The sequence below is a fragment of the Canis lupus genome, chromosome 1 (assembly GCF_011100685.1).
Source record: "Canis lupus familiaris isolate Mischka breed German Shepherd chromosome 1, alternate assembly UU_Cfam_GSD_1.0, whole genome shotgun sequence".
Lineage (NCBI taxonomy): Eukaryota > Metazoa > Chordata > Mammalia > Carnivora > Canidae > Canis > Canis lupus.
The window spans coordinates 27,904,145-27,930,165 of NC_049222.1; the positions used below are offsets into that span (position 1 = coordinate 27,904,145).

Here is a 26,021-nt window from a genome sequence, read left to right on the forward strand (position 1 = left end):
GAGACCTCAGTGGCTGGGAAGCTGAGCTAAGCGAGCTCAGAAGCTCGGCTACGCCAAGCACTGACTCCTGCTGCGTCCATCCGCCACCTCTGAGGGCGCCTCTGTGCCTCTGCGGCTCTGCTGCGGGAGGGGCTCTGCTGCAGGAGGGGCTCTGCATGGTCTCCGCTGCTTCTGTGCAGCTCCAGGCTGCCCTTCACCATGATCCACTTTCCCTTTTTGGTATGTACTTCCTCCGTGTGAAATAGTATAGCAAACACCCAAGCACCCATCACCCAGCTCAGAAATAAAACTCAACAGATGGTCATTGAAACCCCTGGGTCCGCCATGAGTGTTTCCATCATGAGTCCTGAGCCCCACAGGGCAGGGGGCACTGCAGCCCTGCAGCCACAGAGGCGTTGCCCTGCTGGGACTCTGGCCCTCTCCCACACAGACCCCCAGAACACCCTTAATGGACCTGAGGCCTGAGATAGCGTGGGATGCCCTCCGAGCGGGAGTCGGGGAACTAAACTCACCCACTTGCGTAGACTAGAACAGATGAAGAAAGGCCCAGTGGGGTGCTAAGATGTCATAGCTGAGACTATAGACCAGTGTTGGGGTAACAGAGAAGAGCATCTGGTCAAATATGCGTTAATGAGATGGCCTCGGGAGTCGGGGAGAAGCTTCGAAAGATCTGAAGAAACACAGACGAGGGAAATGGCATCCAGAATGTCTGTTAGCAGGAAGCAGTGTCCTCCACAAGACAGGATCCAGAGCCCAGACAAGAAGTGACAGGAGCAGGGCAAGAGAACAGTCTTGTAGGCAGAAATCCAGCATGGTGGGAGGTGGGTATTGAGGCATACGGAGCAAAGACATTCAGCTGCCAGAATTTGGAATCAAGACGCTACACCAAGTCCAAGAACAAAGATGCGGGTACTTAAGAGACCGGGAGTTGCTGAAATTCCTCCTACTGACTCTTGGAATTGATCCTAGACTTAACTAATGAAGACTCTAAGGGCCTGAGCTGGAGAAAAAGGCAGGTGAGAGAAGAAGAGGGGAGGGAAGGAGAGGGAGAAACTAGGAACCAGATGTGATCCGACACCATCACCTGACCTCAAAAGGGCACAAGCATTCTTCAGCATTTGTGACAAGCCAACATATCCAAAAACCTACACAAAACTGTGAAGACTATTCTGTCCTCCCGCCCCAACCCAAACCCCATCCATTTATACCACACAACGAATAATGAGGAAGACCTTGTTCCATTCCTGGAAATTGTTTTGAGCACCTTGTGTGTGCCAGGTGCTGTACCGCGAATGGGGACTTCAGGGGCGAGTGGCACCTGCATGGGCCTTCAGGCAGTTCCTGTCCAGCTGGGCAGTCAGATATGCAAACAGGGGGTTTCAGTTGGTGTAGGAAGTGTTGTGCCTGAGGAGTTCCTGGGTCTCACGACTGCATGGGGCAGGGGAGAGGGGGAGAGAGAGGGAGACATAGAGAGCAGACCCAACACAATGTGTTCCATGAACCATGTGTGTGGCTGCTTCTGGAGCAAAACTCAAGGCGAAGTGTGAGATGGTCAGAGATCACGGCTGTGGAGACTGAGAGCCAGCTCTGGGTTCAAATCCTTCCTCTGCCCCATACCATTCATGTGACCATGATCATTCTACTTTAATCTCTGTAAATCTCAGTTTTCTCCTCTCATCATTAGGGGATCCAGAAAAAGCCATTAGAAATACCTTGATTACGTTGTATAAAGTCCATACCCTAAGAGGATAAAGATAAAGAGGAATAAAGGATAATTCAAGAAGATATATGCTATATTCAGCCCCTAAACTTAACATTTATTCTTTTAGGATTTATAGGTTGTCTCATGAGATACAGACACGAAGAATTGGCATTGATTAGACCCCATAGTAGAAATGGATCAAACTATTTCCTCTTCTTGCTTCAATTTCCCTCCAAAAGTAGACATTATTTTATTTTTCTTTGTTCTTGTTTAGATATATTTAGTGGGAGCTACCATATATGCCTGCTCTGACAAATTCCATGTTATGTTTATCATCATTTACATATATATGTATATGTGCATATGTATATATACTTAAACATGAAAAAAATTATCTGTAAATTTCCAAGAATTCAGTCAAAATGATGAAAACAAAAAGTGAAGACACAACAGACAAGGAGCCTGACAATTACTTGGCTTCCTTTCTGTGCCTCCCTGTTCAGAAGTCTTCTCTTCTTTGACTCCATAGTGAACATAGCCTCTCTTTGACAGCAAATTAAAGTACTAATTACTGAGGAGAAGGTAGAGAAAACCTGCTGTGCCAAGTTGTGGCTGGAATTTATGCTGGTATATCTGCTCACTGCACTGGATGACTGAGTCTACAGCCAAGCATTGACCATAACAGCTTCTCTACTGGCCAAGATCAGTGTTTAATGGTGATGGTTTTGACTTCAGTGAAAAATTCATAAGAGTCCTTGCCTCCTTCTCTACCCACCCCAGAGCTCTTCATCCCCCCAAAAGGGAGGTTCAGCTCTCTGATGAGCCAGCAGTTGGTCCAGACCAAGCCTGACTGCAACTTCTTAGCTACCCTGTGAACACGGCCTACGTTGCATGACCACACTGTTGCTGCCAGCCCATATTTAACGCTGTTGGCTCTTTGAATCACTTCCTCTTCACTATCAAAGGGGACGACACATGTCACTGGACCAAATATCTCTTCCTTCATGCAGCAAGATTCATCCTTAATGTGTGTTATCACTGTGGGAAGCATAAAGTATCCTCCTTGATTCTTGGCGGGGAGACTCAATGTATCTACCCCCTCACCACACAGAATTTGGGCCCCTTCCGAACGGGCTTTCTTGATGTAACTTCTGACCTGGGTGGGGGAAAAACTCTGATTAGCAACATTTTACCATTTGAATTGACACAAAGCAGCAGAAAATACAGTATTTTTGAATCATCTAGGAAAGGTCATTGCTAAGAAATATAAAGTTGATTATCTTATTGCTCAGCTGCTAACCCTGAGGACTGACCATCATTTGGGCATTCAGCCTTCAAACGTAAGAAGAGGGGACTAATTTATTTACTGTCTAAGTCCCAGACATGTACATAAATGCTTTTCATACATTCTCATTTAAGTCTCTCAAAACTCTATTACATATGTCATTATCTCTTATTTACTGATGATAAAATTGAGCCTAAGAAAGGATAGATGGTTCATACAACTAATAAACAGGAAAGCTAGAATTCACACTCAGGTTTATTCAGTCATTAAATACACAAAAGAACAGTTACTCACTTGGGGTAAGAGGGAGCTTTGTCCATTGCAGAATATGGGAAGTTGAATGATGTATAGATTTTATGAAAGACCAAGATGCTCTTCAAAAGCTAGGCTTCCAGAACAAATAATCTCTAACTTCTGGTCTCATTATTGATTATATTCTGAAAATACATCTAGGTAATATAGTATAGCTGACTATAATGGAAAATAAACTATGTAATATGTAAACCCGGTGACTTGAAGACAATGGCAGATATTAATTAACAATGGTTGTAGGCAGCCCGGGTGGCTCAGCGGTTTAGTGCCACCTTTGGCCCAGGGTGTGATCCTGGAGACCTGGGATCGAGTCCCACATGGGGCTCCCCATGGGGAGCGTGCTTCTCTCTCTGCCTGTGTCTCTGCCTCTCTCTCCGTGTGTCTCTCATAAATAAATAAAATCTTTAAAAAAAAAAAAAGGAAACATTCAGCTATGTTTATCTTTAAAAAAACACAATGGTTGTAGAAATGACTCATTATAAAATAATATGTAATGTTTATATATCGAAATTTCATTGCAGTCACAATGATACATTATCCTACCCCCGAGGGGTATTATAAACATGGGACAAGTAGAAAAGCAATCCCCCAAATTAAAAGTATAGGACAACAGTTAAGCAGTACACCAAAGGCAGGGTAAAATTTTGAAGTCATATTTTGGATTCCTACTTATCACATATTTATCTGAGCATCCTGCTCCAGTATTAGATTATTACTCTATTGTACAACTATATTCAATGTAGAGCTATGTGTTTGCCATGTAAAAATTAAAAAGTAATGTTGTTTTATTATTAAAAATATAATAAGTAATGTTGTTTTATTATTAATTTTGCTCTAGTTTATAGAAGTTAATAAGCCATGAAGTCAAAGACTTTTAAAAAATAGAATACTTGGAACAGCTCTGTATTCCTCTCTGCTACCCATTTCCCCCCCACACACGCAATGACCTCAAACGTCTCCCAGAAAAGCCGTAGTTTAGTTTGTGGGTAGAGATTAAATTAGGTCTGGACTTCTCTTTCCCCTATTCTCTTGATCCTCTTGAAACAACCCATTCATATAATTAAAAGATGCCAAAGGCAGCATAATGCATAAACAGGGGAAGTTGAGGCAAAGACTCCAGGGGCACCTGCTGCACAGAGGACCAGAACTTATGTCCACGATTCAAACATGGAGCAGCTTTAGATCATCTCGTCTACATAGAATTTCATAATCCTCTCTTAGAGGCTCTTGGATAATAAAATATGGAGGAAAGTATTAGTTTTCAAATTGTGAACTTTTCAAAATTTTTCATATATAAGATGATTCACACTAAAATTTATTTCCTGGAGAAAGTATCACTGGATGATAGAATGATATCTACATTAGTGGCTCAAGAACTGAGATTTTCAGGAAAATCTAAACAAAGAAAATGTTGTGACTGGTAATATGCCATAAAACGTAATAAATTATTATTATAAAACTTTTTTTTTGAGAGCATAAAGGAGTTAGCACTTGGTAGCTTTGCACATAAAATCAGAGGATGGAGGTCAGATGGATGGGCTGGGGAGTGCAAGTGTTCAAATCCCAGGGCCTCTTCTTTCTTGCTGAAGATTTTTAAATGCTCAGTTTCCCCTCTGAAAAATGGTATTAACGTCCCCACCTATTCATAAGATTAGATAAAATGTATGTAAAATATTTAGCATAATACCTGGAATGCAGTAAGTCTTCTGAATGCCTGTCACTACTGGTGCTATTGGTGAAGGAGGTAATGGTATAACAAACCATAGATCTGATGCTTCCCAGCTAGGAGACTTCAGAACTGCTCCTACCCTACACATCAAGGTTTTTTTTAAACTGACAAAAGAAGACAGCAAACTGCAAAAGTGGACCTTTGTTAGGCCTGAGGCCTGGCCCTATTGGGGAATGCACCTGTGAATTTCCCCATTGCTTCCGCCAGCCTCACTGTCCACACTCAAGATTTCCATCTCCAATTACCTATATCTTTGGGCAGGCTGGCATATAGCCAGATTCTCCAGACAGCAAGTGGAAAAAAATGTGAGAGGGTAAAAATAAAAAAAGAATAAAACCAAAAAATAACCCTGTGAAACAGGGAGAGAGCCTTTTCTTCACTCCTTGAGGACAGTCGCCTACATCACTGGGAGGCAGACAAGTCACACATCCACTTAGGAGCACGCTGCATGTCCATGAGTTTCTGAGTGCTTTGCCATTACAGAACAGCTTCTACATATTCCAATTGGATTCTTCTGTTACTGCATCACTATCTATTGTGACAACCACACAGAAGATGGACACAAAGTAAGTAAGAAGTAGGATGGACTCTACAGGGCTAATTTGATTCAGAGAAGACATAGACAAATGGCAGAAGAGAAGTGGAATACAAAGATGGCATCCAGACCCCCCTTGGTTTGCACTCCCAAAACTTTCTGTTTTGGGCAAGGAAAGATGACCACCAGTGGACCCTGTCCACTCCTTCTTTGATCCCAGAGGGTTTAGCATACCAAACTGAAAAGAATTCCACTGAAAAGGCCACATTTACACTTCCCTTGCTGCTTCCATTAGCTCTCTCTCAAGGGCAGAGACACCCCAGGCCTTCTCACAAGCATTGATCTGAAAGCCCCCCATTGTGGGTCCACCTGATGGGAGATGTTGCTGGGGGGAGCCATGACTCCTTACATCTAGGCACACATGCTCAGGATGGAGCAATGAGGATGGCAGATGTTGAGGAACCCTTTGAACCTCAGCAGGATTACCCTGTGGCTTCACATAAGAGAGGAAATGGAAGTCTGCCTGAGAGGTACTCTATTCTATTCTAGGTAGGAGGGGTCCATATGTAGAACCAGAAACAAGAGAGCTCCATACATCACAGCAGATGTATCTGTGGTGAAGAAATGGGAATACCATTGTTAGTGCTCTTCCCTAGAAAACTAAAAATAAAATAAATTGGCCAATGATAGAAAACTATTTCTAAATGTTTAACTGTGTGTACAAAGTCTTTCTTCTTAAAAGCAGTAGAGCCATGGAGCTTTCTGAGATGAGTGCAGAGTAATTAACTGTAATTTATTTTAATAAGGAAGTGGCTGAAAAGATTATTTTCTATAAGGATCAAGTAGAAAGTCACGAGAAGTTGATTGAAAAGTCTACAGTTTGGTTCATAGTAATGTGCTAATGTGGGTTTCTTACTGTGGACAATTGTATTGTGGACATGGAAGATGTTAACAAAAGGGAAAGCTGCATGAGTGGATATAGAAACTCTCTGCCTTATCTTTGAGATTTTTCTATACATCTTAAGTTATTCCAAAATAGAAATTTTATTTCTTTTCTTAGTTATTTGACTGAGATAGAAAGCATATGATGGTAAGACTATATGGGAGTTTTAAAAACTTCTGTTTGGAAGATAAATATGGGCTTATGTTTGAATGTGGTCAGAAAAAAACTAGTAACTGTAAGCTTCATCCTTTTCAGAATTATTCACGGCACCTAAGGATACTACACTGAAATGATATAGTAAGAAAACAAAGTCCAACCAATGTGTTAAATAAATGCTTGTCCTTCCAGCAAAATGTAGTTTCATAGAAGATGGCAGTTCTGGACTAAGATATGTGAGGGGGAGGTTGACACCAGGCCTAAAACTTCATCAATGATTCAACTCTTAAAAAAAAAAAAAGAAATATCATTTGTGTTTTAGATCTATTAGGATTCTTGGCTTTTGTCCACAGCTTCTGTGGCTACAATGCTAGAAATGTGAGAATCCCTCCCGATGTCCTACAGGACTGTTTCACACCCTCCCCTCCCTTTTGAACCCTCAGCATCTTTTCCCCTCCTCACCCTGCTTCCTAGTTCACTGAGAAAACAGAAGGAATAAGAAGAAACCATCAAGCTACTACTCCCACCGCTTAAGAGCATCTGTGTTCCACAATGTTGTAAAGGTCAAAGTTAAAATGTGTTAATCTGCTAAATGTGTGCAGTATCAAAGATGTCTACAGACTTCAGTCAAGGCTCTGTCCCTCACTGGCTGACTGGCAGGAGCATATTTTCCTTGGTGGTCTCAGTTACCACAGCTGAAGACAAGGTCCTCCAGCTCCAAAATCCTATGACTTATTTTGAGAGTCACATCAGGTGATATATTAAAATGACCTTAAAGACCTAATTTCCATAAATCAGCCAGAGACCATCAACAACTTCTCCCATGTAGACTATCACTAGCCCCACCCACTTAAGGACCACATAATTTAGATCATGCATCCTGGCATGTCCAGAATTCTAACTTCTGTAAGCCACGGGCAGAACCCTTTCCACTGGGAACCTTTATCTATGGAAATTCCTGCCACCTTGAGTTCACATCATTCTTATGAGCTGATCCTTATGTTTTGAAATTTATCTTCCTCACTCTCAATGGCATCTCCATGCTGACTTCTCAAATTCATTCATTCCATGTAGATGCTGTTTTAACCTGAACTACATTTGTGTATTCATATCGAACATTTGTAGACTCTGTATCCAGAGACCTATAGGTCAGAATTTTTTTAAGAATAGGGTCATAATTCTTACAACCCAGAAACTGCACTACTGGGTATTTACCCCAAAGATACAGATGGCAGTGAAATGCCAGGACACCTGCACCCCAATGTTCATATCAGCAATATCCACAATAGCCAAACTGTGGAAGGAGCCTTGATGTCCTTCAACAGATGAATGGATAAAAAAAGATGTGGTCTATATATACAATGGAATATTACTCAGTCATCAGAAAGGATGAATACCCACCATTTGCTTCAACATGGATGGAACTGAAGGGTATTATGCTGAGTGAAGTAAGTCAATTGGAGAAGGACAATCATCATATGGTTTTGCTCATACGGGGAATATAAAAAATAGTGAAAGGGATTATAGGGAAAGAAGGGGAACTGAGTGGGAAAAATTAGAGAGGGAGACAAACCATGAGAGACTCCTAACTCTGGGAAATGAAAACAGGTTGCAGAAGGGGAGGTGAGGGTGACTGGGTGACGGGCACTGAGAAGGGCACTTGATGCGATGAGCACTGGGTGTCATACTATATGTTGGCCAATCGAACTTCAATTAAAAAAAATAGGGTCATAATTAACAACATTTCAAAACACAGAGTATGCTATGTTCTGCACTGAGCTTCTCCCCAGACTTCTATTGAAGAGATTTACTTACTTTCTCCAAATGAGCTTTACTTATCAGAGCTCCCATGCTGGCCAATGGATCGGAGGGAATGCCAACTTTCCACCTTCTGGTAGCTTCTACAAACTTCTCCAAAAATTCCTCATAGATGCTCCTCTGAACAAAGATTCTGCTGGTACAGAGGCAGATTTCACCCTGCCAAACAAGAATGACACATGAGGACAATGACAAGACACAGTCCTTCATGGATAGGTCACTCTGCATTCTGAGCATCTGCCAGTTACCAAGCTCCGGTTTAGGCAATGGGAGACACAGATAAACAAGACAAAGTCCCACCACAAGGAACACATAGTCCTGTGGGGAAGTCAGGCAATAGCATAAGTACATGAGCTCAATCGATAATATAATTTCAGGTCATGACCAAAGCAATACAAGAAAAATGAAGCAGAGGATGAGAATAAATATCAATGGAAAAGTGCCACTTTTACTCCTTTTTAGTAAAAGGAGTCCTGGAAGGCTCTTGTGAAGAGGGGGTATTTGAATTGACACTCGATTGTCGTGAAGGAGCTAGTTGGGCTAGATGTGGAGGAAGGCAGTTCTCAGCAGGCAGGGTAGAAGGGCTGTTTGCTGCAGGGGTGAGCCTGCAGTGGTGCAGTGTGTGAGGCAAGGCAGGAGCCAAGCAGGGCTGAGGCCAGGAGTGGAGGCAGGAATGGTGGTAGGCAGTGTAGGAAATGAGGGCCGGGGGTGAGGAGCAAGGCAGTCCATGCTGAGTCCCAGAGGCTCACAAGGAGTTTGCATCTTGTTCCCGGTATCATGAAAAGACCATGGAAGGCTTCAAGCAGCTGGATGATAGGATGGGATTTACATTGTTAAATGATCACTCTGGCAGCTGTGTAGAGAGTAGAAAGGAAAGGAGTGGGATCAGAGTAAAGAGAGTATTCCAGAAGTCCAGATAAGTGGAGGTAGCTTGGACCAGGGCGGGAACAACAGAGATGAACAACATGATAGGCATCTACTGACATCACCAGATTCGTAAAGGAACGTGTGACCCTAAGGTGCAAGAAAACTGGTATTGATGCTCTGCGAAAGTGTTGAGTTCCAGGATATATTTTAATAATTGAGCCAACAGGAGTGATTGATGGATTAGTGAGATATAAGGAAAAGGGAAGGTAAGAACAAGGGTGAGTCCCAAGTTTTTGATGGAGCCTCAGAGCAGATGGCAGCCTTCTTCCCCAGAAAGGCAAGGCCAAGGCAGGGAGAGGAAAGGTATTGTACAGAAAGGAAAGGGAGAGAAATCAAGAGTTCTGCTTTGCACAGGTCAAGATTCAGATGCCTAATAGAGATATTGGATGTTCTGGGCAGAGGTGCTAACAGGTGCCTGAGTGAAAAATGATCTTCACTATCATTTGAATATAGCATGCCATCATTTACAAACCACAGTCTAGACATCTCAGAGCATTATGTATGTATGATAAGTATCTATCTGCATAAATAATATTTTTACCACATGAATATTTGATCTCCACAATAATCCTAAGGATAGAATATTTCTAATTATTTTGATAGTTGTGCAAAGGTGTATTGTCCAAATTAAATAGTCACTGTTTGAAACAAAGAATTCTCTCTGCAACCAGAATCACCATTAGAATCATCAGCATATCTGGCTTGGGAAATCTGCAAACACAAGTGCCCTCTGCCATGTGGAGAGGGAGGGTGTGGTAAAGAGAGTTGAGGGGTTAACCAATCAGGGTTTTCCCGATTACTTAGTGCCAGGAAAACATAGGTAATACTAGGATCTCTAGTGGCACGACTTTAGAGGAAATGAGAAAAGGGAAATATTGTTATTGAGTGCCTATTGTGTGCCAGGCACCATTAATTATTATGAGTTATCTTACAATATTATCTTATAACTCATAATAATTCTGTGGTGTATAACTTTTCCCAGTTTACAGTTAGAAAATGGAGCTTTGAATAAACATAAGCCCGAGGCCACCAGGCACGAGAAGTTTCAACTTCAGTCTGAGTGATGTTGAAGTCCACATTCATTTCCTCTGTGTCTCACAGCGTGTCTAAGTCTGTGTGTGCCCCGAGCCAAAGGAGACCACGCACGATAGAGATGTTTCAAAAGAGCCCGTTATATTCAACTGAGGAAGAAGAACTCACCATGTGGGACTCATCTCTGCGTTAAGGAAAAAGAAAACAGCCCCTCTGTTTTGCCTAAAATCTGTGATCTTGAATTAGCCAGTTGGGCTCCTGTCCTCTTCCCCACTGACATTTAAAATACCCCTCAAGAGGAAGGCTCTCAGCAATGTCATGTTCTTGCACAATTCTGGCAGCCAAGAAGCTACAATCCATTTTGGCAATCAGAGTGCGTTTACTTTCATGCAGTTTTCATGTAATGCCCCCTCAGCTGTTTCTCAGTCCACAGCTTGTCCCTCCCCTTGTTATCACTAAGTCACCAAAATGCTTGATTTAATTGTTTGTTTTGATACTTGTTTATTTTATTTTTTTAAGATTTTATTTATTTATTTGAGAGAGAGTACAAGCAGGGGAGGGGAGATGGGCAGAGGGAGAGGGAGAAGCAGGCTCCTCACTGAGCAGAGATCCCGAGGGACTCTGGGATCATGACCTGAGCCAAAGGCAGATGCTTAACTGACTGAGACACCTAGGAACCACAGATACTTGTTTATTTTAATGATTAAAATAGCTGTATCATAGAATTGCAAGTCTATTTTCTAAAATCTAAAATGTAAGTCTATTGATCCAGAAATATATAGAGGTATATAGAGAGACACAGAATGAAGCCACTTTCTCTAAGAATTACTATGAGAGAAATAATTACAATTATAATGATCACAAAAATAACCACTGTCAAGAACGGTGTTCATTCTACACTCACAAAATTGCTACTGGAAGGCATCATTATCGCTTCCATGATTTTATAGGTAAAGAAATGAAAGTTCAAAAGGTTACAACAACTTAAGCAAGTTAAATAAAAATATCTCATTTCACTTATCTTTCTTTCTATACCAATTCTAGCTCTTTAGTTAATTCTTTGTTCACTGCTAAAATTTTTAAAGAGCAGATCCTTTGGAGAAAATCATTCAGTGTTTGTGCACTCCTGCTCTACCCTAGGCCTAGTCCTGGGTGTTGAAGGTCAAATGTGGCCCCAAAGCAGACACAGATGGCCTCTTTGTGATGCTTACAGTCTGGTCTATCTGGGTCAGCATTCCTAAGCCTTTGGATGCCTGGTCTCCAAGAATCTGCTGAGTACTGTGGCCTCCAAAAAAATATCTACTACACAATTTGAGGAGATGCAAAGTTGCCCATGACTCCAACATAAGAAACGTGCCCTAGACTGGCTCAGGCATTTATTTCTAAGTGTGTGCTGCATTTGGGATGCTCCTGGGGGAACACAAGATTTATTGGAGATAAAACATTTAGACAGCAAGAAGAGAATGGGGGTAACTCTATGTGTAAAGGGATGGAAAAGCTTGGAGAAGCAAAAATTCAATCATTTTGCCCATGGCTGGTACCTGATAAAAGCTGTGTAACTCAAGAAGAGGAGCTTGCTGAACAGGAGCTGTGATTCTACAAGACCACAGATTGGCATTGAGATAAAACAGATAGTCAACAGAATAACACAACTTAATAATCTCCTTTCACTGAAATAGCACCTACTATTGACTACTAGTTGACCTACTAACTCCTGGCTTTGCACTGTGATGAAACAGATCCAGTCTGACAGGGTCACAAAGTTTAAAAATAAACTAACTAAAAACAAAACAAACAGACCCAAAGGACACACCTGGTTGGCAAAGCTGGACTTGACAGTCGTCGGAATACACTCCTCCAGGTTGGCGTCCTCAAAGATGATGGCAGGGTTCTTGCCCCCCAGCTCCAGGGAGAGCTTCTTGCAGTGGGGAGCACTCAGATGTATGATCCGCTCGGCTGTGGGCTGACTCCCCGTGAAGGAAATTAGGGGTACCTCTGGATGGGCCACCAGGGCCTCACCTACCCTGGGCCCCGTTCCAAACACAATATTTACCACACCTGGTGGAACACCTGTCCAGGAAACAGAACAGAATCCAGGTCTATATCTGGTTAAGATACAGAAACAGTAACAGAAATTATAATAGTAATTCTCCGTGTGTTGAGAACTTCCGGTTACACACAGGTTCTCCTTGAAAATCCAGTAGCTTGCATGGGCAGGAGTAGACTTCTATGGCTGTCTCTAGTTTAATAGCAGAGCACCCTAAGTGGGATTTCTCCAGGTGCTTTGTCTTAGAAAAATTAAGAGGAGAATATTCTAATTAATCCATTCCATAATATTGACTAGGCATCAGGGGCTGAAGACACAGAGATATCCTCAGGCAAGTCAAGCCCCATAGGGTAGGAGGGCCCTGCCCTAAGTTGGTGTTCAGGAGTCACAATTCAGTGTGAAAAGGTTAAGTGGAGGGAATAAGAGATTGGCTGTCTTGGCCCAGGGAAGTGAGGGAGGGCTTCCCCAGGAAGGTGAGCTTCAGTTAAGGGTCTTCTGTCCCATGATAGGGATGTATCATTACACTCTAGGACTACCTTAAAGTATTAAGAACACCCAAAAACAGATGCTCCAGATTTTCTAGCACAAGACCCTACTGCCCTACATTTGTATTTTTTATTTTAATGTGTTTATGGCTGTACCTATTTATTGCCTAGCCATCACCGGGAGGTGCGCTATCTCAGGGCAGAAATGTCCTGTCTGTGTTTTGCTCCTCACAGCCTTCCCTGTGCCATGGCCTAGTTTGCCAGACAGATTAATACCCATAAGAGCTTGCATTCACTGTGGGACCATCTTCGCAGGAAGTGATTTAGATCTCCCAGCAACTGGATGAGGCAGGTCAGATTGATATCCTCATCTCACCCAAACCGAGGCAAAGTAAGGTTAAATAGCAACCCCTAGGAGGCAAAACTGGGTGTAGATGGTTAACAAATACTTAGGTGAATGAATGAATGAATGAATGAATGAATGAGTGCTTCATGTACATTATCCAATTCAGAAATGGTCCTTGACTCTGGAAAGCTTTGTAAGTCCAGAAAGAAAATCTATGTGCAAATATGTTGTGTCCGGGAAGCTCTTAAGGTTTGTCTGGAGGTAGCTCAGTTTATTTTCCATGTTTCTTCAGCCTGGAAGTACAGAAGATGCAGAAAACCTCCAATGTGGAAGGCTTTTGAACTGTTTCCCCGCCCCTCATATCTTTCCCTGTCCAGGTTAGACAGTCTCTCCTTAATAGAAACACACCCCACTGGATTAAAACTATCTCTTCCAGAATATGCTTTTAAAATAAATAAGAAGTTCTTCTTGAAGATACATTATTATCCAGAACACCCTCCCACAGAGCCAGAGCCTTAGCCTGATCACTTGAGGGGACAAACGAGACCCCATTCAGGTTAGCCTCAGAGACAGGTATGAAGAATCAATGGCTCCTGGTGGCAGAGCTTCACCTCTAGTGGCCCCACCTTTACACACAGGTGCACACTGCACACTTACTGAATACACCCAACCCCAGTGTGGACCGATCCTGGACCACGGGGTCACTGCCATGGAAGACAGCCCCAGGGCCAGGCACCATGTGAGAGCAGCTGAGCCCTGCGTTGGGTCAAAGAGGAGGCTCAGGACAGGGGCCCCTCACAGCAGTTATGGGAGAGAAACAAGGACAAGTTTCCCAGCATTTGCAGGCTGGGGTCTTACAAGTGGGCCTGTGAATACTTGCCTGATATTTTCAGATTGGGGGCAAGAGAAGGTGGACTACTGGGCTTTATAAATCCTGAAGGCAAAAATGGATCAAATCATTTCTAATGTATACAACAGCATTTTAAAGAAGAGTGAAGAAAACTTAGAAACACCACACACTTATCACGCAGGAAAATGAGTTCATTTCACCAACTGCCTTCTACGACTGCATCAGCGCTTCACATTTCCTTGAACTTTGGTGTTAATATGTGAAGAGCTACCTTCTGGCCATTATTTTCAGGACCACTTTGCAATTTGATCAAGACAGGAATGAAATTTTTCTAGAGATATCTGCCCCCTATTCTTAAGATGTACCGGTTATCAAAAAAAAAAAAAAAAAAAAAAAAGATGTACCGGTTATCAAAGAAAGAAGCCACTATATTGGCAAAGAGTAATTCATTACAACTCAGACTAGGTGGCCAATGGACAAAAGGGCCATAACATTCCTCCAACGCTAGGATGTGCCAGGGTGGCAACAAGCTTCAATGGAGCAGAACAAAAATAGGAGGGGTCAGAAGTCTACTTTCAGTGGACACTCCAGGAATGAGGGCAAACATTTGGTGCCCCTCAAGAAGAAATGAATATTCTAGAATGTTAAAGACGTACTCACTATATACTTTTTTAAAATGATTCTACTTCACAGGAAGTCTGGATGCTCAGGACTCAAAGACTGGCCCTTTAAATACCCAGAATGCACCAACAAATCATTTTAGCTTTCTTTTTCTTACAATATTAAAAGAGTCTCTTACAGATTCTCATTCAAATGGAGAAACTGAGGGCTCGAGACAGGTGCAATTTGAGCCATCCACTCTCCATGTCGGCCAGAGGAAGAAAGTTTAACAAAGCCAAGCAGAGGCAGGGAAGGAGAGAAGAACCGTCTTGACATAACAAGCTTATTCATTCACAAGAAATAAGATTAATGCTGTGCAAATACATGGAAACATAAAACTCTCACACAGATCAGGTTCTAGGTGTATGGAAGGGAAGAGTGCTTAGGGACAAGAAATCATCATAGGTCAAGAAGTGGTTGACTTCAAGAGAGAGTGGTTCTGGGAACACAGCTCTGTGGCACCACCCTACCTGTACGTGTGCCCTCCCCCAACATGGATCACAGCTGAGCATCGGCCCCACTTATATCCACTCAAGGGAACCAACAGTCAACAGATAGGGAAGAAAGGCCTTGGAACTCTGTAGACATAAGGCACTTAATTTTGCGAAGAATGGCATTAGAACACTGGCCCTCGTTTAAGGAAGGAATGACATGTGGAGCATGGGAAAGGTAGGCACATTTCTACCATACACCCAACCCCCCAGAAGCCTACGGCATGCATAAATGTCATCCCAAAGACTGAAGCTGGGAGGCCTCATTCCTCTCAATATAATACAAGGGAAATGGGCAGCTAGACTAGATCATCAGGCCACACAGTTCAACCTGCCATCTAAATCCTGGAGTAAAGAACTGGCCCAACTTTCTTGGAAACCAATATGTATGTTTTTGCTTAGAGAGATAAGGTATCCAGGAGAGGGAAGTACCACCTACTTTATGGATATGGGTGAGCTCAGCATTACGTTCTCCATGGGCTTGAAGGAGGTATGCACAAGCAGAGGCTGATAAGCAGGAAGACACCCAACAGGCTGTCCCACCACCACCTGTCATCCCACCCCAGGGTGTGTACGAGACCTGAGCTGAGGGACCTAATAATAGCAAGGGGCTTTCTTGTCACAAGCTAGGGTCTTCTGACACCCTCAGGTCCTGGTGCAGTGGCCAACTGTGCAGAGTTATACCCCAGAACGTAACTAGGAACATACCTTGAATGTGACCATCATGCTGCTGACACAAAGAGAACAAAGAGCCAGACCATATCAGCTTCCACAGGGTGGCTCCAAATGAAGGGAAATCTAAGGAAGGTGTATTCAACTCTCTTGAAAATGGTGATTTCCATGAGTATTGTATAACCAAACAAACCAGAGAAGTACCTAACAGTAGTCTTGTTTTCATCAAGATTATCATGTGGCTCAAATATAAAATTGAATTTGACCATTGAAGACAATCTCTGGAGCAGGCTAGTGTCTGATTTGATTGGGTTCTTTAAGTCTGCTGTCATTTCAAACTGCGCTATGAACAAACAAACAAACAAACAACTGTGCTATGGTCTTACTGCCTGCCAACCACATGCTGGGGGAGCTGCTCCTGCAGTAGACATACAGGGGTGAAGAGAGGAAAAACTGTGAGCTAATCCTGTACATGAAGGGGATTTCTTAGAAAAGAATCAGAGAAAGGAAAACCAAAGATGTCAATGGAATCAATTTTGCTCTATGCAGATTCTATTCAAAACAAGATTTCAGCGACACCGAGGTGGCTAAAGCCCACAACACTTGCAACCCCAAAGCCAATCCTGTGCCTCTCCAGACCCACAGCTAATTTACCTGCTTTCTCCAGGAGCTTGCACATCATCCACGCAGTCACCGAAGTCAGCTCGCTGGGCTTGGCTATCACGGTATTGCCAGCGGCGATGGCTGGTGCCACCTTCCAGGTCAGCAAGTAGAGTGGCAAGTTCCAGGGGCTGATCAGACCAGCTACAAGGGCAGGACAGAAACACTGCCACCAGTGGCATGCCTCCCAAACTAGACTGGCCAAAACTGGGTTTATTAATGTGGAATTCCTTCACCCTGCATAAAACTTAGGCTTACTCTTCTAAAACCCCAAACTTGGGCAGCCCAGGTGGCTCAGCAGTTTAGCACTGCCTTCGACCCAGGGCGTGGTCCTGGAGACCTGGGATCAAGTCCTGCGTCGGGTCCCTGCATGGGGCCTGCTTCTCTCTCTGCCTCTCTCTCTCTCTCTCTCTCTCTCTCTCTCTCTCTGTGTCTGTCATGAATAAATAAATAAAATCTTAAAAAATAATAATAAAGCCCCAAACTTTGCTTACTTGTAGCCAACTGCAGGGAAATAACTCCAAAACGTATGTATTGCAAGCAACTGTGCCTTTTAACACTATAAATCAATAGTTTACTGTGAGTTTTGAAATTTTTAGGCTTTTACCTTCTTTTTAAACTTCTCTCTCCTTCATCATCAAACTGTCTAGCTACTATTTCTTGTAAGTTTTTTTTAATCACTGTTTCTAATCCATTGTGGATTAAAACATAAAATCTCAAGTTTTTTAGAATTATTGGTAAAATAAGAGCAAATGGGTTCTGAGTCTGCCCTGTGGGGACCGTCCTGTTAGTAAAGCCAGTGAATTTTGATGTATGGACTATAAAATCCATTTTGGTTAGCCAGAGGATTTTTTTTAAAGATTGTATGTATTTATTTGAGAGAGAGACAGAGAGAATATGAGTAGGGGACAGAGAAAGAGGGAGAAACAGACTCCCTGCTGAGCAAGCAGCCCAATGCAGGGCTCAGTTCCTGGACCCTGAGATCATGACCTGAGTGAAAGGCAGACACCTGACTGACTGAGCCACCCAGGTGTCCCTAGCCAGAGGACTTTTTAATAAAGAATTCTCTCTAGGTTCTCACTTGTATCATGACCAGATAGGATTGCTAAATAAATAACAGAAACAGCATCTAGAACTTGTCTCCATGCAATATTCTGAAACCATCCAGGTTTCCAACCATAAAAGACACACACGCACACACACACACACACACACACACACACACACAAAATCTACCTTATGAATAGGTAAGTGGATTCATCTTATTATATACTCTTCCCTTAAACCTATGCTGTGAAAGTAAACATTTATTTTATATGATTGTATTTCTCATTAGAAAATCTTTTCTTTAGAGGATAAGAGAATATTTTCCAGCATTATATATCACCATAGTTCTAAGAAGGAGGTCTGAGCTTTTCCTAATTCCTTCAAAATATTATTTCCAAAGGATTCAAATGACCAAAGTGGTAATATGACCCATTTTCTTTCCTTTTCATTTATTTTCTTTTATCCTATCATAAAACGTAACTAAGGAACATGGGTGTTTGGTGGTTGGAGGAACAGTGACATCTAGTGGTGTTTGGGTCATTGCTCATGTCCTCCAAAAGAGCGGCCAGGACCAATCGACTGTTCCAAGTGTCCTACCTTTACTAATTTATTTAATTCACATTAAAATAGACGAATCTGAAATCAAACTGTTCTCCCGTTTTTTCAGATAAGACTCCTGAAGGATGCAAACGTCAAGAAACTGGCCCTGCACGCTCCCCAAAGCCGTGCTCTTAACTACAAGCCGTCTTAACTTTCAGCCCAGGTGGGAGGTGTCCGCTCTCGGGCTCGGGCTCGGGCTGGGGCTCGGCTCCGCGGTGCGGGCGGCACCCACCGATGCCCACGGGCGCCCGCACGGTGTAGTGCACACAGCCCGCGGGGTCCGCCTGCGTGCACTCCGACGTGTGGTGCAGGACCGACGACGCGAAGAACCGGACGTTCTGCACCGCCCGGGGGATGTCCATGCTTCTCGCCAGTGTGACGGTTTTCCCTGCAAGGAGTCAGGCGGGAGCCTGGTCAGCGCGCCCGCAGGGGCCGTGGAGGCGGGACGGCGGCCCCAGCTCGCGGCGGCCAGCCCGGGCCTGCAGTGCGCTTTCACGGAAACTGGGAAATAAGTGGGTATGTGGTTACAAGAGGAGGTGGGGGGGGGGGGGTAAAATAGAGTGAAATCATCTTTGCTTCGTGGACTGAACAGTTCGCAGCTACCATGACTTGGCCAGATGCCAGCCACTCTGCTCACAGCAGCTCGTTCGATTCAAAATCACCAAGCTTTGCACCTAGCGACGGAGGCTAGGGCGGCTCTATCTGCAGACGCGACGAAACCACGCGGCCTAACAGATGATGTACAGGAAATGTCTCCCCCACGCAGCGTGGAGCCGTGAAGACGGGCACGCGCAGAACCCTTGAGGGGACCCTGCGGAGACTCTGTGCTCACTCCCTGCGTGCCCCATCCAAGTCCTAGCTCCTGGAATGAACACAAAGAGAAACATAGCTTTTCTGGATTGTTCCTTAGTTGCCTTTGGTGACCTAGGGGCACTCCCTGAGGCCAGCAGCACCAGCAGGAAACATCTTCTTCTTAAGGGCTTGGACTCAGGCTGCTTCCTAACTTTAAGCTGATTTACAACATCTAAAAGATCTCCGGTTTTCCTAACAGATATTACTGCAAGGATTTATGGACATTTACCCCATTACCCAGGCCTTTGGGAAGGAGTTAAAAATTGGGAAGTGGTGGGCTCCTGGGTGGATAAGTTGGTTAAGTATCTGCTTTCAGCTCAGGTCACGATCCTGGGGTCCTGGGGTGGAGCCCTGCCTCAGGCTTCCTGCCTCTGATGCTCCCCCTGCTTGTGTTCTCTCTCTCTTTCTCCCTCTCTCATATATATATATATATATATATATATATATATATATATATATATATATATATATATATTTAGAAGTTGTGTTGGGAGTGCAATACTGACAAATTGGATTCTTTCTAAATAACCTGACTGTAACTGTTCTTCAATTACTTTCACTTTGAAATGGTCTACCTAGAATTGGTGGGGAATTGCATGCTCATCTCTCTTCTTCCTCTCTCCCCATATCCACGCCCTTTGCCAAAAGCCTTTGCAGTGCCTTCCACCAAATGGACAAAGCGTATTTATTGCCTTGACCTGGGAACTTAGGCTCAGCCATGCCTGCTCAGGCCATCAGAATGGGACAGAAGTGAGCCAATTGCAAGCCTTCTGGGTGTTTTTTCTGTCCACCTCCACCTCTTCCATGAGGGGCACAGGTGTGGGCTAGCCTGATGGGCCCAGGAGGGCCACTGTGGAAGTGCCCTGAGTCCCCATCCATTGTGGTTAAGAGGCACCAGGTCACCCGACAACTGGAATGAGGGTATGAATCGCCAGCATCCGAGTAATCATACTGCACTTTCCATAAAGCACAGCCCTCACCTTGGTCTCTGGATTCCGCCTGGGCCAGCTCCTCCAGGGACTGCTCCAACAGGTCGGCCAGCCGGTACAGCACCTTCGAGCGCTCCTGGGGGCTCCGGGCAGACCAGCCAGGAAAGGCTGCCCGGGCAGCCTCCACCGCCGCTTCAATCTTTGAGGTTGCAAAAAGGAGAGGGTCGCCTTTAGACTATTGCTCCTGAGGTTGGACGAATCCAGAATCCACAGGTCCACACACACATAATTTTTTTCTGCCTCATTTCAAATATCCAATGCTTCCGAGTGCTGAGTTACCTGCAAAGTGGTATTTCCGTGATGATGCAGCAATCAGAACGAAGCTATTTGAATTTTAATAGATGCATGTTTTCAATCATGTAAAATATAGAATTTTTTTGGAATATCATATGAGAGAGAAAACTTCATCTAGGTGCGTGGAATTTCTAAGTCTTTTATCCAGCTGCAACCTATCTGACAAAATCTAAAATTTCATTTGAAATCATATCCTCAGATCGTCATTTCCACTTGCAATGACTAATCATAAATTAACCTTTATAAATAAAAGAGTAGGCTAAACATACAAATTATTTCAAGTAACCTGTTTTAAAATTCTGTACCATGACTATGGCTATGCCTATTTTGCAGATGAGGAAATCAAGGCACAGAGAACTGAAGTAATTTGGCAGAGGTCACACAGCTAACAAGTGGCAGCGTCAGGATTCAGACCCAGATCTCTGTGGCTCCCAAGGCCAGAGCTGGCTTGCTGTGGCATAGCCATGGTCCCTGCGCCCTGCCTGGCTCAGCCCAGTGAAAGATGCCCCTGTGGGAAAAGAGGGCAACTGTGTTTGGACAGATTGGAAACCTGGTTTTAGAGCAAATCCAAAAGGAAACAATATATGGAAAGGTTCGAGCAAGGCCAATTCTTTCAAGGCAAGATAAGTCTCTGGCGAAGTCTAAGGAACATCTTTACGAGAGATGGCAAATCCATAGCCTGTGTCTCAACCCTCTTGCCTCTCACATGCAGAACAAGACTTTATAATCACTCACGGCTTTCTCCCACCCCTGGGCCCAGGTCTAGCCTCACAGTCCTTTTCCACAGGCTTCTGGACCCTGAGCAGCTTTCTCGAATCACGTGATCTGACAATTCAGCCGTCCTCTCCCACAAAATCTGATCAACACTCCTCCTTTGTTTTCTTTGTAAACAGAATCACTTCCAGCTGAGCTAAATAAAGGATAAAATGATCTTACTTATTAACTTCTGGAAAAGTGGTATTTTTGGTTCCAAAGATGAGTCTCTACTGCAGACTTGCAGACAGGATGAAGGAATAACATGGGCTGTGGTGCTCTTCCACCAGGAACTGCAGCCTCCTCGAGGCCTGCTGGCAGCCAACAAGAGCAGGGCTCTTTCCTACCAGGGTCCGTGTAAAATCTAATCTTCCTGATGTTGTCCATGTAAAATCTGAGCTTTTTGCTATACAGAAAAATCAAGTCTAGTCATATTTTGTAAGTTGCCCTATGTCTGTGTAATACAGAATACATGTTAATGTAACATGAGCAAAAGCTAATACCTAGAAAGCATTTACTAAATACTAAACACAAAGGGCTTTACATATATCACTCTGTTTAAGCCTCAGAATAACACTATAAGGTAGGTATTATTGTTATCCCCATTTTATAGGTAAGGAGACTGAGGTGGAAGGAAATTCAGCTCTAAGTCAAGACCATAGGTACTAAGTGGTGCAGTTTGTCTTTGAAGCCAGGCAGTCTGACTCTGGCCTGTGCTTATGACTGCGAAGCTACAATATAAATGCCACCATGAACGTGTGTGTGTGTGTCCCGTGTGTGCGTGTGTGTGTGTGAGTGTGTGCACGCAGGGTGTGTGTGGTGTGTGTGGCCACTGATATAAGCATCAGAGATGAGAATGTTAGCTCACTGTCGTCTGTGGAATAACGATGATGACGGCGTTTTATTTGCAGGTTGTTAACGATTCATATTAGAGGTGATCTGTGTTAGAAAGCTTAGTAATGTGGAGCACAGGGAAAAACCTGTTAGCAGCACCAGCAGCACTTTTTTTGAGAGACTTTCTGAAGAATTGGGCACATAGTTTGTAATGTGGATGATATTTTTCAAGCCAGAAAAAAGTGGGACTTAGGGGATCATCAGAAAGGATATTTGCAAGTTAAATTGCTGGGAAATCCAAAATATTTATTCCTCTGCTAGCAGATGCATCCATCATTCTATCTTCTGAAAAGCCATGAACCATTAGCCGTAGAAAATATTTCAAAGTGCATTCATCATATTTGTCATTTTTAACTTCAGTTTGTAAAACACTCTGAGACCAGGAGGGCTATTAAACAGAAAGATGGATTTCCCACATCCCTCCCCGTCATTCGAAACAAAACTGTGAGTTACAGGGTAACCAACAGATTAGCCAATGTTTGCTAACTTTTACCCACAAGTCTAAAGGTTTCTTTTAATGCAAGACAGGCTTAAATTATTAACAAAAGAGAAATAATAGCTTAGTATATATGAAGGCTTATTTATATATGAATATTTGTATATGAAGGCTACAATTATCTTTTAAATAATCTTGCTCTGTGTGCCTTAAAAAATAATATGTGGGGGTGACTGGGTGACACATTTACACTGTCAGTGCAATCATTGATAACTAATCACATATATCACCAACATTTTATAAAATTCTCAGATAAAATTAATTCCACATCACTTAAACAATTTTAATGTTTGTGCCATTAAGCACTTTGATTAAGAAAAAGGATGGGATGGTGTTAAGTTTAAAAGCAAATATATATGGGAATTTGATTTTGTATTTCATCATTCAAATGATCACTTTTACTTTACTAGATATTTTAAAGACATAAGGAATTATTAGAGGATAATCTAAAATAAACCCCTGGGTTTTTCACTTTTGCTTGTTTTAGTGAAGTAACAAGTTGTTGTTGTTGTTGTTTTAAAGAAATCCATGAATATAGTGTCAACGTTAGGTAACACTTGATAACGAAAAGAAAGCAGAAACACTGACCAGTCTTAACAAATAATATTTTTTACTAGACCCCCTAATAAGGAATGTCTGAGAAATGCATCGTGTGTCAGGCTGCCTAAATTAAATCACTTGCTTCTGCTCACAGCCGTCTGGGTTTTGCCCCAGGTGTAAATATCAAAGTTCATGTGAGGCCACTTTGCTTTCATATCAGCACCTATTTTTGCTAACAACAACAAAAATACAAAGAGGATTTTCACCTTTATGAAAAAAGCCATTACCATTCTTACGTACTTCTTTCCCAAAAGCAAGGTGGCATAACAGGAACTTTCTGAAAATGGAGGATACTCTTCACTTTATGCAAACACTCCCCCTTTGGATAATGAGGGGAAACCTGCATCCTAAAAGTCCCATTACAAAGCAAACCTTCCCAGAACTCAGATCTTCCTTCGGCTAGTGTTTAACAATTCTACACCTTTTCCCAACTCCCTTGCTCCCAGAGAAGTAAGAGACGTGTAATTCATCAACACATGAAATACATTTCAGTCTTCCCTAAGTGGATATACTCACCTCTCTCTCTCTCTCTCTCTCTCTCTCTCACTCTTTTGAAAAGATTTATTTATTTCATTGTGAGAAAGAGAGGGAGTGGGGGAGAAAGGGGCTTTGAGCATATTCGGCACTGAGCACAGCCCACTGCAGGGCTCGAGCCATGACCCCGAGATCACACATGAGCCGAAACCAAGGGGTGCTCAGCCGACTGCACCACCCAGGCGCCCCACTCACCTCTTCTTTTCCACTGTTTGGCACTCGGCAGTACACTTCTCCCGTAGACGGATCATAAGAATCAATATATGAGTTACAAGGTACAAACTTCCCATTAATGAAGTTCTCCAGTGTCATAAGTGCATTTGTTCCCGCCATGGCGGAGGCCACTCCTGTCTTTCTCCTTGGCAGTTCTTCTGTTAGGTTCCCCCTGAACCCTTCTCTACCCTGAGTTAGCCCAACCTCACCTCCAGCCCCAACGTCCTCATTTGCCAGTCAGTGAAAGTGGGAGGTGGCCTGACACTCAGGAGTGCTCCAGTCTCCAAACCGTGAGGGAAGAGGATTCTGGAACATTTCACAGACTTCCAGTACATGATCAGAAAGGGATAGTACTATGGTAAATTAATTCAGCTTATGTGTCTGTGGCCCTTTGAAATGTCAGAAGGCATCCGAGTTATCTCCTTCCGTTGGGTTCACACTATAAACTGTGTATTGCTCAAACAGACCCTGAAGCAAGTCCTTGACATGGGTTTACTCATTTATTCCTACACAACAATCCTATATAAAGTAAATGTCATTAAATCCTCTGTATTGTAGGAGAAACTGAGCCTCCAAGAAGTTAATTTGTCCAAAGTTGCAGTTAGTAAGGGATGAACATTAATCCGTTTATCTCCAAATTACGTGTTTTCCTCAACACATCACTGCCCTGACCCCACAGAGGGGATGAAGACTTACTCCCTCTTTCCATCTGTTGCCTCTTTCTCCTTATCGTGGCTGCCTTCTCTGTGAGCAGTCCTCCCTCCGGAAACCAGCAGCTCATCTCTCCCAGCTATGCCACAGCAGTAAGGGTACAAGCCACATTTATGCTTGCGTACAAGTAATACACAGGGATTCATATCCATGATGCATGTGAGAATTCCTATAAACTAGAAAGGGAAATGAACAATCCAATTAAAAAAAATAAGCAAAGGCTATAAAAAAGCAATTCATAGCAAAAGGGATGCAGTTGGCTAATGAAAGTATGAAAGGTACTCTGCCTCACTGTTAATCAAGGGAATGTGAAATACAAAGAGGTGCCCCGGTTCCCCAGCCAGACTAGAAGACACTTTAAAAGGCCTGTAATGCCTGCCCCTGTGCGAGGATGCAGAAAAGCACGCACTCTCCTCCTCCACAGACACTGGTGAGGGCAATCGGGCAGTGTCAGCATTTTAAGTGTGCCCACCTCGAGGCTAGTAATTCCCTTTCCCCAAATCTCTCCCATAGAATTTCTTGCTCAGGTACAAGTAGGTAAGGAACAGGGCATCGTTTTTATGGTAATTTCAAAATAGAAAATAGAAATGCCAACCAACTGGCAATGATTATAATGAGTTGTGTCACCCAGAACAAGGAATGTTATTTAGCCACTGAAAGGATGTACTGTTAAGTAAAAAAACAAAGCTAGTGTATAATATATGCAATAGGATCTCCTTGGATTCCTGCTTGAGGGGGATGGGCAGGGGGTGAGGGTTTCTTCCTCTTTTTGCTCCATATAGTTTTAGATTTCTTGAATATGTATGATGAACCTGTATGAGTATGCAATTTTGTAGTTAAAATTTAGTCAAATGTGAGATGCCAATATTTTAAATTCATTGGTCATTTGGCATATTTGCAGGCTACACATGTCCTTAGGCCCTCTCTGCTCCTGCCTTAATTGGTCTTTCTCCAAAAAAAAAAAAAAGGTCTTTCTCTAAGTAATCGTCAAAATTTTTGCTGATTACGGATGCAAAGCAAGAGGCTCTCCATTCCCTGTGCAAACTAAACTTGAGGCCTTTCTGCAAATCTAAAACTGCCCTATGATGGTCTGCTGAACAAAGGACCAACCCCCCTAGTTTTTTCTCCTTTGCAGCTCAAAGGCTCGGCAGAAACTTTGGAATTTTAACTCATTTTATTTAAATTAATTAAATTTATTAATTTAATCTGCTAAATTCTTGAGACTCCTTCTCCCTACCTAGTAAGAAGCTGGGAACAAGTTTAAAGACGAATTTTTTTTTTTTCTCAGCCTAAAATTCTTAACATTTCCTTTTCTTTTTCCTTTATCTACGTTAATGATTTTGGGTCATTTTGATGCGTGTCTGTTGGATACCTGGTTACACATAAAT

General features: G+C 43.0%; 1 protein-coding gene across 3 annotated transcripts; it reads right to left on the bottom strand.

Moving 5' to 3' along the window:
* Positions 1-1,787: 1,787 nt before the first annotated feature.
* Positions 1,788-24,167, bottom strand: ALDH8A1 (aldehyde dehydrogenase 8 family member A1). Of its 3 annotated transcripts, none has more exons than XM_038526064.1 (7): positions 23,905-24,167; positions 20,130-20,277; positions 18,449-18,685; positions 16,645-16,794; positions 12,253-12,509; positions 8,478-8,639; positions 1,788-2,858 (listed from the first exon to the last, which is right to left on the bottom strand). In XM_038526064.1, the coding sequence occupies exons 1-7, from the start codon at positions 24,040-24,042 to the stop codon at positions 2,406-2,408; spliced, it is 1,545 nt and encodes a 514-aa protein (XP_038381992.1). In that variant the 5' UTR covers positions 24,043-24,167; the 3' UTR covers positions 1,788-2,405. The 3 variants fall into 3 exon arrangements, with proteins under 3 accessions (XP_038381992.1, XP_038381993.1, XP_038381994.1); XM_038526065.1 differs by having other exon boundaries at positions 18,530-18,685; positions 23,905-24,163; XM_038526066.1 differs by lacking the exon at positions 18,449-18,685 and having other exon boundaries at positions 23,905-24,165.
* Positions 24,168-26,021: the final 1,854 nt, after the last annotated feature.

Excerpts from the sequence above, each read along its gene's own strand:
- ALDH8A1 (XM_038526064.1), bottom strand. The coding sequence starts at position 24,042 with ATGGCGGGAACAAATGCACTTATGACACTGGAGAACTTCATTAATGGG. Across the intron at positions 16,795-18,448 it reads CCTCCCACCTGGGCTGAAAG|CTGGTCTGATCAGCCCCTGG; the intron begins TTAAGACGGCTT and ends CTGCCCTTGTAG. Across the intron at positions 12,510-16,644 it reads CAAGCTCCTGGAGAAAGCAG|GTGTTCCACCAGGTGTGGTA; the intron begins GTAAATTAGCTG and ends TTTCCTGGACAG.